This window comes from Phallusia mammillata, chromosome 1 (genome assembly GCF_965637545.1).
Source record: "Phallusia mammillata chromosome 1, kaPhaMamm4.hap1.1, whole genome shotgun sequence".
NCBI lineage: Eukaryota > Metazoa > Chordata > Ascidiacea > Phlebobranchia > Ascidiidae > Phallusia > Phallusia mammillata.
Window position 1 is genome coordinate 29,868,126 of NC_137252.1, and position 13,608 is coordinate 29,881,733.

The window sequence follows — 13,608 nt, forward strand, 5'->3', positions numbered from 1 at the left end:
TGTAATCCAAAGCGGCACCGAAAAAAGTAATTCATGCAAAAAGATTTTGTTCATAGAATAATCAGTACTTGGTCATTAAACGTCATATAACCGATAAAAGATGACACCTTAACTAGTTCATGACAGAGTTATAAGCCAGGATGATCTGCCCCAGACAAAACTTGTCACATTTGAGTCATAATTTTTATGGTAGAAACGCACACTGCGTTTACTAATTAGCAGTAGCAGATCTTCTAGATTTTTATGTAAACCCGGGGCTGCCAGGACGCCCGAAACTGAAACCCTAAGCCGAAAGAACAAGCCCGAAACCCGGCGCAAACCCGATTTATTTTAATTAAACTTAGTGTGAATAGTGTGAATTGGGCCTAAATCAAGTCAGTTTTATCAAAACCCATGCCCGAAAAGCCCGTAGCAGGCTTAATTCTGTCTCAAATTAGGATTGGTTTGGTTTAGGGTTTTAACTTTTTGTTCGGGTTTGAGCCCAAAATTTGGGTTCGTTTATAACTCTGACTTATGATGTGAGCGTATCGGTTTAATTAACTCTACGTTTCGGTTTAATTACCGCTTATTCGCAGTGGGGTGTATGGCAGTTTTGGCAATGGTCGTGGCGGTACCGTTTACTATACCAAAAACAAATGAGGATAGAAACCTTGATGACGTAAAAGCGCTGTTGGACCAGTCTCCCTTAATTGATACGTAAGTTTTGTTAGTGCTTTAAAATCTAACCATCCCATTCTTAAATTCAACCTTAATGTTGCAAAAAAGGAATATGATAAGTTTTGTGAGTTGTTTAACATTTTGGGTTTGTTCAGGCACAATGACATGGCTTGGAGTTTTCGATTTGCTCTTCAAGACCGCATTTCGGAGATCAGTCTGTACGACAATATGAGTGATCACTTTGCAATTTCCCACACCGATATACCAAGGATGAGGGAAGGAAAAGTCGGGGCACAGGTAACTGTAATAAATGGTGCGGGTTGTATATAATAAAGCGGTTGTCAAACTCAATACCGACGGATGGTGCATATACGAATATTTAAACAAAAACTGGCGGTTAGGGTTATTAGAGTTGCTGCTGAAAATTGGAAAATCAGATATAAATTGTCAACTCAAGATTTTGTTTTGCTAAAAATACACGAAGCTTCATTGACCGCGAGTCATCGGCATAATGGCCTTTAAATATTTTGTCATGCGAATCGCCTATTAAACGGATTTATTCAACCAAAAAGTTGTTGTTGACAATTTTGTTGCCTAAAAACTAGTTTATTAAAAATATTAATTTCGATTTTCTGTAGTTTTGGTCCTGTTATGCCCCATGCTCTACCCAAAATAAAGATGCAGTAAGAATGGGCTTGGAACAGATTGATGTGGTAAAACGAATGATCAAAAGTTACCCAGAAGTCTTTCAGGAAGCCAGAACAGCAGACGGTAATTTAATGTAATTCATCTTCTATTTTTTTCACCAAATAAACCTCCAATTTATTTGCATAGAAATCGAAAGCGCTTTCAGCAACGGCAAAATCGCCTCGTTGATTGGATTAGAAGGCGGACACATAATTGATAGTTCGATGGGCGCTTTGCGAATGATGTTTGCCCTTGGAGTGAGATATATGACCTTGACACACAATTGTAACACTCCATGGTGAGCGTCCTCCAAATATCTTTACAGAATGAACGAGATTTGTTGAACCTGAAAACTATGGTTTGGTTATGGTAACCCTTATCTTTTTCGATGACGTTTATACTTCATTAAAGTAGTGTTTTAGTGTAGCTTATTTTCTTGAAAATAAATTTACTTAAAAACTTGTTTCCTGACCTAATTAACATTAAGCAACAATTTTTAGTCAATAGGTGACTTTAGAACGGACAAGTGTGCTATATACGTATGATTATGTCTCTAAGCGTACACAGCCGTCTACTTTGAGGTTTTCAGATCTGACAGAAAAATTACGGTGCAACATAACCCAACACGTGCCTTTATGTTACAGGGCGGATGCTCTTAATTCAGGTTACCCCAATGGGGGATTGACACAATTCGGAAGGGTAAGTTTCTGCTTGCATTATTCTACAGGCAGCATTAACTAATTGGTTCTGTATATACCGACCAAAACGTTAACGCAAGCAGCTGTTTTCAGAAACTGGTCGTGGAAATGAATAGACTCGGAATGATGGTGGACATTTCTCATGTTTCCAATTCAACCATGAAACATGTTCTGGAGGAGAGCAGGGCGCCGGTAATCTTCAGTCACAGCTGTTTGCAAGGTCTCTGCAATCGGGAAAGAAACGTACCTGATGACGTGTTAAAGATTTTGGTTAGTGACACAAGGTTCTTCTACGTTACAATGAAAGATAAAAAGAGGAAGTGTCATTGTACGTAAAATCAGTGGTTCTCAAACTTTGTTGACGCGACCCAAATCCCTGGTTTCTCGCGACATGGAGTGTATGACGTCACAAACATAATCAACTATTCAATCTTCAAAGAAACTAGTCATGTAATTAGCATTATGCATCAGCTTGAAGCCTTAGGCAAGTAAAAAAACGCTGCGAAACGAAGTTAAGAAGTAGATGCATTTGCTACAAAAACTGGCGACCCGACTGTAGGTCGCGACCCGCGGTTTGAGAAACACTGCGTTTAAGGCACAATTAAAGGATGATTTTAAAACGCAACGGCCACACACCAAGAACGTTAACCCTTGCGTTAAGTAATCATAATGATACTTCTTTATTTTTTGGTAATTTAAGCTTTCCGTTTATAACAGGCGGAAAAAGGAGGAGTGGTAATGATCGACTTCTACAACTTGTATTTGACTTGTAGTTCACGAGCTTCAGTGAGAGACGTCGCGGGTACGTTTTAGAATTTACAGCAAATGAGGGCCAACAACCCTTGGCATCGCGGGGGTGATTTCATGGCACGCCAGGCGATTCAGAAGTTTGTAACTATTTTAAGTTTGGTGTGATGTAATATGCCTAAGAACCCGACCTACACATGGGAGTCGGTATACTTTTAAATTAGTCAACCGTTCAGCTTAGCTGATGCACATAAAATTTTGGTTCGCGAAGCTGTTTTTTTAACAGAAGTAAATTTGCACGTGAGAAAGGTAGCCGACCTCTCGCACTGTGCAAGTTAGACTTAGAACGACCAGTCCATATAAAAAAAATCACGTTTATTGACAGATCATATTGAATACGTAAGGGATCTCGTCGGATCACAGTACGTTGGACTCGGCTCAGACTTTGACGCTATTCCTCTGTGAGTAGTGCGTTTGTTTAATAGATCTGTGTCAATTTATTTCATAGATCGGCCTAATAATGTAAGGTTGTTAAAAGTAGTAATTACGCTAAGCATATCACGATTCGCGTTGTACGTGATTGCTGCTAACAAATCGAAGTTACAGCAAATATAGACAGCACAGACTTATATCACTTTTAATTAGGACACAGATTTTAAGTGACTCACATTAGTCCAGAGGCAAACCTAAGCAGTTATGCGTACTTTTTTTCCGCATAGCTAGCTATAAGTGTGTTAATAATATGTTTATCAACCAAAAATAGGCTTACAACCAGTGGTGGGATTCAGCCGGTTCGCACCGGTTCTATAGAACCGTCTCACGAAATTTTATGAAATCAGCGAACCGGTTAGCATTACTGGTTACTGTCAATGCACTTTTTGTAACAGAACCGGCTGAAAAATATGACTTTTGTGATAGAACCGGCTGACAACAAAAGTGAATCCCACCACTGCCTACACCTTGTTTACATTCAAGCTTACGAATATCATAAAAACTGGTTTACGGTTTACAGCACACCACGTAACTTGGAGGACACGTCAAAATATCCAAACATCTTTGTTGAACTGATGTCAAGAGGATGGAGTGATGAGGACCTTCTGGATGTTGCGGGAAGAAACATCATCCGCGTGATGAGAAGAGTGGAGGAGGTTGCTGTGGAAATGAAGAATCAGCTTCCCCAGGAGGACTGGATTCCAGATGAGGATCTTAAAAACAAAACATGCCGAAGCGATTTTTGATTGTTTATCATTTGTTTTGAAATGGAATAAATAAATATGTGTGAATGAAATAACGAATTATCTTTTTGATAGGACTATATTGCATCTTTATGCCATGTTTTTTTCTCTCCTATTGGTTACAACTAGTGATGTACCGAATCGGCTAAATTTCGATTCGGCCGAAACCGAATATTCGGCGGTTTTGCCGAATAAATTCGGCCGAATCACCCGAATCATTTATGACGTCACGCGAAGTCGTACGCTACGCGTTTGACGTGAAAAAATGTTTATCTACCAGGCAGCCAGTGCAAAATAGTTGTGTTTCGTCCTTATTTCAGTTCTGTGGGGTTTAAAATTGCCTTAAGCATGATTGGCAACCTGCCAATGAATTACTAATTTTTTTGACTACCGTGGGAAAAACGATAATGTGTTGAAAAAGATAAACATTGACGCAATTTTCGTTATGTTTGGGCTTTTGAAAGATTGCGTGGACCTTAATAAGCAGAAAAGACACGTTTAACGCGTTAAATTTGTGTTCGTAAAAGATTCGGTTTCGGCCGAATCGCAACAAATTATTCGGCCGAAACCGAATCTTTGCAAAAATGATCGATTCGGCCGAATAAATTCGGCAAACCGAATATTCGGTACATCTCTAGTTACAACATATTAACTGTTAAAATCAAATGCCGAATAAAACGACCAACAATTTAAAGCACTTGTGCCAAATTATAGGCCTACAACATCAATTGAAATTAAAGTGCAAAAACAAAGTCACATTAAAAAACAGCAGATAGAAAGTGCTGCAGTTTCATTTCAAGGTCCGAAAGGGTGGTTAAAATTATCGCAACCGCAGTAAAACAGAAACAGACATGCATGATACTTACGGTTTTGATGCTCTAATAATGACGAGGCACATCTCAGACACGTCATTATTCCTGGTTGATTTTTAACTAGCAAATCTGTGCGGTTGTTTGCAGTTTCATGATTTGTGTTTACCTGCTGCAACCGGTACAAGTTACAAGCATCACTTATATAAATATGATTAGAGACCCGCAAGATATTTAACCTGGAAAAGCGTAGAAATCTAAGCGTTTCAACGAAAGTGGATGGCACAATAGGTGATGCATGCCTGAACGTAGAATTAACGTAGGTTGTTAGACTGAGTCAATGATGTTTCGACAATATCGTAATACAAATCGCAAGTACGAAACCTGGGATAAAAAAACTTAAAGCATAAAGCCGTTGTTTTGACAAGTAAGCTGCAGACAGTGCATTATATTGCTATTAGCCCATACGATCAATGTCTAATCACCAGCTGCAATAGTGAAAACAGCAGGATGCTTGTATCTAAACCAGTGGTTCACAACCTGGGGTTCGCGGACCCCCAAGGGGTCCGTGAGACGGTTTCAGGGGGTCCGTGGAGGCAAACATTTGTAGTAGCATTAACAACAATTTACAATATTTTTAAGTTCCCAAACCGTTTTTACAATCCTATATGCAATTGCAAACTTTTAATCAAACCCTTGTATCAGGAAAATTTGTGATTGTTACCATTGTGACATCACAACACACATTAACAATAGAATTCTTTGTGCTTTGTTTTAAGTATTGTACACTAGAAAATTTATCTCTTTTAGTGCATTGACTGCTACAGTACAGGACTTTATTGAGATTAAAGGACTGTGAAGGTTGATTAAAATTCTGACCCCCCCCCCCAAAAAAAAAAAAAAACGAAAGTATAATAACGCATAAGGCAGGAAACGAAAAAAGACTAAATTACGTTGGGGGTCCGCGGACCGATAAAATTTTTAAAAGGGGTCCGTGACTACAAAAAGGTTGGGAACCACTGATCTAAACAGTAGCACCAAACCCTTTTCGGTGTAATTTTCAGGAACACATGTTCCTTAGCGTACAGTTGGATTGGATACAGTGTGATAAAAAACTCCTAAGTTCTGAGCCCGACAAGAGGAAATGGCTGAAAGAAAAACCCTGCTTTTAATTGGTAATTTAAATTTACACTTGCTGTATTTAAATTGATCTAGACAAGTTTAATGAGGAAAATAACGACGACATGCTATATTATCATTAAACTCCTCTTTATAGGCTACCAGTGGTGGGATTTATAGCCGGTTTGCACCGGTTCTGTAGAACCGTCTCATGAAATTTTATGAGACCAGAGAACCGGTTAGCATTACTGGTTACAATCAATGGACTTTTTGTAACAGGACCGGCTGAAAAATATGACTTTTGTGATAGAACCGACTGACAAAAAAAGTTGAATCCCACCACTGTAGGCTACTTATTGAATGCGATCCGTGTATAGTGTTCAAATGTTTTATAACTTACAAGTTTCTTAAATTTGGAAAATTTCGATACTTTGTTTTCGAGCAGCTAGGAACCAACGCAAAAATCTATTTGAAAAACTTTTTGGTGTTGGCCCCTGTTTTATAAAAATACCACTTAATTATTCTTGTTGCAGTTGGGGGTCTTGCGTTGGTTGGGGCCATAGCAGTTGCCATTGCCGTGCCTTTGACCGTGAACAAATCTCCTCAATCCAAACGTGTTGAGGATGCCAATGCTCTGTTAGCAAAGTCACCATTGATTGACGGGTAAGTTAAGATTGCTTGCAATGCAACTTGTTCTGGACGTTTAAAACGAACACACCAGGGTTGTATGTTATATACATTGTCTTGTCAAACACATGCTGTTTTTCCACTCATTTAAATATTTTAACGCATTTTATAAATTTGGTGAAGTTAATAAACGTCGTATTTTGTTTTAACGAAGCCATTACAAAGTATTCGTTATTATACAAATTTGGTCAGATAATTGATATTTGGTGTGCACAATATAATGTCTCTGGCGCTTATAATTTGTAACCATTTTTCTTTTAGACACAATGACTTTACCACGAATTTCCGCTATACACTGCAAAATCGGATCTCGGATGTCAATCTTCACGACGACATGCGAAAAGTGTTTAGCACCTCGCACACTGATATAACTAGAATGAGGCAAGGTAGTTTGGGCGCACAGGTACGTTAGCCACTATAGCAAGCAGTCATAGTGCTCTGTATGGACACTTTTAACGTTACCATAAGCCAAAAATACGTCCTTATTTTGGTGGACATGCCTTCCTTTTTAATTGAAGTAACTTGACCTCTGTGGATATTTAAGAAAAAAAGTTCCCTTTTCGCATTATTACACAATTATGTAATTGTTAAACATTTTAATGCACCATCAGCTCAAACCTATTCCAGCTTTGTGACGCCGCAGACATTTTCAGTGTAAGTTAAGACACAAGGAAAGGAACTTGACAGAATGGTCTAGCGCCTGACCCATATACCCTGATCGGGATTCGTCCCCGGGAGTGTCCTGGGTTTGAACCTCGTGAAAAAAATGCTGATTAAGTTCACTGAAACTGGACTATTTTATTTTAATGACTTGGATTATTTTAAGTTTGAATGCAAAACAACTGGAAATGACTTGTCACTCAAAGCTCGGATTTAAACTAAAAAAATGACTTATAAAAAATTTGTATTTTTATTGGAGAATATCTGTGCTTGTTGTTGAGTAAAATGCAATTCTTAAATTGGGGAGCAGTTTTGGTCCTGCTTCGTATCTTGCTCGGCGCAACACGTAGATGCAGTTCGTCAAGCTCTTGAACAAATTGACGTCATGAAGCGAATGATTGACATGTATCCGCACGATTTTCAAACAGCAAGCACTGCCGATGGTGTGTATATGTGTGTGTGTAAAGCAACAAAACTATACATAATCCGGGAAAAAGTTTTATATTTGTGTAAACAATTTGTTGAACTTGTTAGAGTTGTAGGCGGGGCTAAAATTGGGGCCTGAACCCTTAAGTACAAAGCCTAAACCCGGCCAGAATTTGGTAAAATTGCGGCTCAAATGAGGTCTAGTGTGTTAAGCTCGAATCAAGCCCGTTGTATTTAAACTCAACCCAAAATGCCCGGGCGTAATTACATCTCTAAATCGTGTGGTATGTATACTTTTTTCCACGCACTTTTTAGAAATCTGTAGACAACCTTAGACATTAGTAGTTCGCCAGTTGTATACCAACGCTATAATTTAAATACACAACACCGTTTTTTCCCTTTAAACAGAGATTGAGAGCGCGTTTAACAACGGCAAAATCGCTTCTCTGATTGGCGTAGAAGGAGGTCACATGATCGACAGCTCTTTGGCAGCTCTGAGAATGCTTCACGAACTGGGAGCCCGATATATGACTTTGACGCACTCTTGCGACACCCCGTGGTAGGTACAGAGAAATCACTTCACAAACTGCCGCACTTTGAACGGTTGTGTAAAAGTAACCGGCGTGAGAGAACGCCGGAACAATACAATTGTCTTTTTTCTGCATATTTAGCAAAGCAAAACATTCAAAACTTAGACAAAAACTTTCATAGACCCATAACGTTTGTCCCATAACAAAAAGTGTAGTTTTATTACGCATATTTTTCAAGACAAAAAAGGCTAATTATCTAGGGACTAATCTACTGCTTTGCAATTTTGCAGGGCAGACGCTGCAAACGGGGAATACCCGAATGGGGGATTGACTGACTTTGGAATAGTAGGTTTTAATTTGTTTCCTCGGAGTCCCCATTTAAGTATTGTAAGGCAAAAATGACAATATAAGACCTAAAAAGGTTGTGAAACACTTTAAGGGCGATATATACTCTGCACATTACAGTTTAACACTTTACGATTCAAAAACAAATGATTGACTTCAATTTAGAATTTTTCACAGTGAATTCATTCAAAAATATGTTAAAACGTTATTATGCAGAAAGTTGTTGGTGAAATGAACCGACTTGGCATCATGGTCGATCTCGCTCATGTTTCCACGGCAACGATGAGACAAGCTATGCAAGCGAGCGCTGCTCCCATCATATTCAGCCACAGCTCAGTAAGAAGTATTTGTGACCATGAAAGAAACGTTCCAGACGATGTGTTACAGATGCTGGTGAGCCGAAATCCTTTTGACATTTTAGTTTTTTTTTTCAAGTAAAAGTAGCATGAAATTGAGGATGTCCCTTTAGCAACTAAACGCCCAACAGCTTGCATTACTGATTCTTCCCTTTTTAAGTTTATTTCTATGTTTTTAGGGGGTGGGGATTACTGTATTAGAGCCTTAGTGTTGGCGTTAATATAGGGTTACCATATCTACGTAAGCAAAATTTAGGACAGTTTTATTAAATATCTTTGGCGACACCAAAATTACGTTACAATGCATGATATGACATGTTGGTACACGTTACCCATCCAAACAGTACCATTTTTGATAAATATCGTTACCAGGCCTATCACAGAGATAAAAGCGCTGTTTCGTTTCCTAATTAGTTTTTTGGGAGTCTGGTAACCCCAAAATTATAACGTAAGATAATGTTTTTTTAATATTTACTGATGTATATTCAGGTACAAAACGACGGAATAATCATGATTAACTTTTACAATAATTATGTAACGTGCAAAGACACCGCCACAGTAAACGACGTTGCAGGTGAGTTCAGAAGAAAGTTGTCAGTGCAGTGTAGTGAGATAAATTGTGCGAATCCAATTTGCTTCTGCCCGGGTGGGTTACTAACTTAAAATAAGGTAATACGAACTGAATGGTACGTTGTGCATGTAATCGCTTTTTTAATAAGCTATATTTTTTTTAGTTTCCAACCTCTAGGCCAAAGTGTTTCTGTATTTTTCAGATCATTACGATTACGTGAAGAATTTGATTGGAACTCGATATTTGGGAGTTGGTGCAGACTATGACGGTGTACCACGGTAAATAGGCTTACATACTTTTTCAAAAAATTCTGTGAAAAACGCGTTTCAGTTAAAGTGTGTATCAAACGTTGTTAAACCACCATGATGACCGAGTGGTTAACGCAACCGCCTTAAGTTCGCGAGGTTAGATGTCTATTCTATAATACCGCCTCGGCCCTAATGCATTTTCCTAAGCAAGAGACTTGAATGGAGTTGTTACAAACCAGTGGAATCTAATAGGTTGACCCGAATTGAGGTCAACAAATTTATACATACTAAATAATGATTTGCAATCAAAATTAACGGCAAGCTCGACAGGAGAATCATATTGTGAGCATTAACGCATGCAGGCGTTCCGCTCAACGAGGCCACCAATTCGACTTTTTTGCCAATGAATTAGCACAAAAAAAAAGTATTTTTGCAAGAGTTACTTTGTGCAACATGACATCCTTTATTTATTGCCTCATTTACGGTTTTCGACCGGCTAAAAAAAAGCAAGTAAAGTAACGAACCCTAATTGTTTTTCGTTTCTATGCTGCAAAGTGTGGCATAGGCCTAGTCTGTGATTTGTTGACTTGATTTTTAAGAACGTATTTCAGTGTATTCATTTTGAGCAACAGTACAACTGATCTTTTAGTACACCAGTGGACTTGGAGGACACTTCAAAATATCCAAACCTGTTTGCGGAGTTGATTAATCGCGGATGGACCGACGATGAACTAATGGACGTCGCAGGAAGAAATCTTCTTCGTGTGATGAGGAAGGTGGAGCAGGTTGCCATGGGGATACAAAATCAACCTCCTCAAGAAGATTGGATACCGGAACAGGACGTACAAAATGTTACATGCAGAAGCACGTTCTAAAACATGCGTTTGAGGACCGTTGTAATTTTAGTGCTGACAAAGCGATTTTGCACCATGATTGAAATCAGAGAAGTATCGAAAAATAAGAGAAACCTTTGTGTATTTGTTTAATTTTCTTTCTTTGAGTTGAGTTAATTTCGCCGGGCAAAATCGTAGCAGCACATTTGGCCAAAATATTAACCAAGCCGAAAATAGCTGCGCAACGTTTAGACGCTAAAAAGCGCGTTCTTTTGTGCGGAACAATGCTTGGATTAGTTGAGCAGTAGATTAAGTTGCCAGGCAGTTAGTACTAAGTCCAACGCATTATAATTCCGGTTTTTCAGAAAACGACCGGAAATACGAATATCACACACTCAAAAATGCAGTACAGCACGATGATAAATTTTGTATTTGCCTAGTTGATAATATCTAAAACCGAAAACCATACGAAATAAAAATGGACATAAGTTGCATATTGAGGATTGAGGGTGTTTGAATTTCACAACTATTGTTAATATGTTGCAACATAAATCACTTTGGTTTGAGTAAAAATGTCAAAGTAACTTATATTCGACTGCCATAATAAAACTTTTTGACCAGAGCTTCTCAATGTTTACACTCATTATTAAAATAAAATTGAACCGCTGCTCACAAATGTAATTTGAATGTATTGAACGGTTTAGTTTGAACCACCCATCTAATTGTGCAAATAGCCTAGATGTTGTGGTGTTATTCTCATATTTAAGGAAGCTGGGCCTTAGACTTGTATATAGTTTGAACTGATTTGAGATACAGTATGTTTGCCACATTAATGTCTAACATAGGCATAAATAAAATATACAATCAACACAAAAAGTCCACAATTTTACACTTTAACAGAAATAAAATCAACCAGATCATTCTCTAGCCCCAAAGATAGAAGATCCAACACGGACTAGGGTGCTACCCGCTTCAATCTGTAAAAACAAAGGCAAGTTAATGTCAGTGAAAACATATTAATTGTAGAAGTAAATGCCTGTCTGAATATAGCCAATTAGTGCAATTCACAAACTTTCAAACACTTTTTTACAAAAGCAGTAGTGCAAAAAATGCAAAGGCACGAAACAATAACCAATAATAATACTTGGTGCTGGGCAATAACACAAATGTGTAAAAGTATATGTAATCTTACTTTACTAATCATTTTTCGTAAAAATGCACAATGTTACAATATATGTTCAAACCTTATGCATTAATAATAATGTTTGATTCAAAAACGGATTTTACACAAAACTATTAGCCTTAATCCCACATATATAATGAAGACTTTGTTAATATCACCTTAGGATTCATTAAAAATTTCATGCAAATGTTTTGTATTTTTGCAGGTTTTTTTCCTGGTACAACTGACATAAAAACATACTTACTGCTTGTGTGTAATCATTCGACATTCCCATACTCAGACCTAATTCTTCTTCTTTAATGTTTAATTCTTTGCAAACTTTGGAATGACATTCTTTCAAGCAAACAAAATCAGGATTTGGCCCACTGCTATAGTCATGTCCAAATGCTCCGATTGTCATAAGTCCAGACAGTTTTAACCTTGGACAGTTGTCTATGATATGTTTTACAATGGACAGACAGTCCTCTGGTTTTGCACCACTTTTACCTAAAAATAAAACACATAAATTATGTAAAGCAGCAGCAGCAAAAAAAAAATGAATTAAATTTTCTGTACTTGTTTTGTATACCTTATGATTTTGCATCACATTTATGACTAAAATGAGTAAAAAACTAAAAAATGACTTAAAAACTTTAAGTTAGATTTGGTTTATGTGTTTTTCTTTTGTGGCACTAATATGTAAATGTTGTTCAATCAACTTAGTTATGAAAATGTAACACAGTAGTAAAATAAAAAAATAAAAGTGGAAATACATGACTGCTAAAGATGAACAAAAATTAACCACAAATTTCATACTTTCCTCTCCACTTGTATTAATTTGCACCATTACAAGAAGAGGCTCCTTTTCTTCCGGCCACCTGGTGTTTACAGTATTTGCTGTAATGATGTCACTGAGAGTTTGTATCATGTGCAGATTCTTCACTCTCATCAGCGTACTGGCCTGTTTCTTTTGATAAGCTCCAATATAATGCCACTTAATGTCAGGGCAGAGTTGAGACATCTTTAATAATAAAAGTTCACATATTATCACAATTATAAACTGATAAAAGAATTTATGTCCAGTTAATTGTAATTAAAAAGTTGCCTTTCAGTCTTTTTAAATTGCTTACAAAATTGCTAACTTCTTATCAGTCATTCCAAATTGCTGGAATAAATTAGTAATGTTGAAACAAATCTGGCTACAGCCACAACTATCTAGGCAGCAAAGAATCAGCTAATGCAATATATATCAAAGATTTATAACCTGAACTTAATATTGAACATTACTTACATCGGGATTGTTTGATTTCAGTACCAACTCCCTCAGGTAGTTTTCACCAAAGTCTCTCTGCCCAGCATCATAAGCTTTCTTGATTGCCGCAAGTGACTTTGTTTTGCTGACTGCTACCAACAGGGGTTTTTGAGCAGAGGCCTGAATACATGTAAACAACTGAACATCACATTTTTTCCAAAATTGTATTTTTAATTTGGTATTCCTGACTAGAATTGCTGAAACTACGTTAAATAGTATCGTTTTGATACTGTAAATTTTAGAAAAAAGTTTTTTACAGTTAAAATCAACACCAAAATTGAAAAAAATAAACACTAAATTGTAAAACTGATATTAGACAGACATAACTTACGATGCCTCGTTTTCGTGCAGCTTCTTCTATTCCATTCCTGACTATTTCTAAATTTTGTTTTATTTCTGCAACAATCTCCGGCATGATTTTGTATCTTGGCATGTCCAGAATTAAAACAAATACTAACAAAGCATTGCAAACAACAAGAGAAATGTCAACTTTTGTTTTTGCAACTTTGCATGCACTGAAATCCAA

General features: G+C 37.4%; 3 protein-coding genes across 3 annotated transcripts; 2 read left to right on the plus strand and 1 right to left on the minus strand.

Moving 5' to 3' along the window:
• Window positions 1–598: 598 nt before the first annotated feature.
• LOC145210762 (dipeptidase 1-like) lies at window positions 599–4,159 on the plus strand. The gene is made up of 9 exons (XM_080080006.1): window positions 599–696; window positions 813–954; window positions 1,296–1,428; window positions 1,492–1,642; window positions 1,989–2,043; window positions 2,136–2,312; window positions 2,760–2,844; window positions 3,175–3,250; window positions 3,802–4,159. The coding sequence occupies exons 1-9, from the start codon at window positions 599–601 to the stop codon at window positions 4,025–4,027; spliced, it is 1,143 nt and encodes a 380-aa protein (XP_079936132.1). The 3' UTR covers window positions 4,028–4,159.
• A 3,403-nt stretch (window positions 4,160–7,562) lies between these two features.
• On the plus strand, window positions 7,563–11,560 carry LOC145204452 (dipeptidase 1-like). Its single transcript, XM_080077000.1, has 7 exons — window positions 7,563–7,742; window positions 8,134–8,284; window positions 8,546–8,600; window positions 8,817–8,993; window positions 9,446–9,530; window positions 9,730–9,805; window positions 10,425–11,560. The coding sequence occupies exons 1-7, from the start codon at window positions 7,685–7,687 to the stop codon at window positions 10,648–10,650; spliced, it is 828 nt and encodes a 275-aa protein (XP_079933126.1). The 5' UTR covers window positions 7,563–7,684; the 3' UTR covers window positions 10,651–11,560.
• Window positions 11,011–13,608, minus strand: LOC145204458 (pyridoxal phosphate homeostasis protein-like). Its single transcript, XM_080077014.1, has 5 exons — window positions 13,414–13,608; window positions 13,062–13,202; window positions 12,587–12,791; window positions 12,036–12,277; window positions 11,011–11,585 (listed from the first exon to the last, which is right to left on the minus strand). The coding sequence occupies exons 1-5, from the start codon at window positions 13,513–13,515 to the stop codon at window positions 11,526–11,528; spliced, it is 750 nt and encodes a 249-aa protein (XP_079933140.1). The 5' UTR covers window positions 13,516–13,608; the 3' UTR covers window positions 11,011–11,525.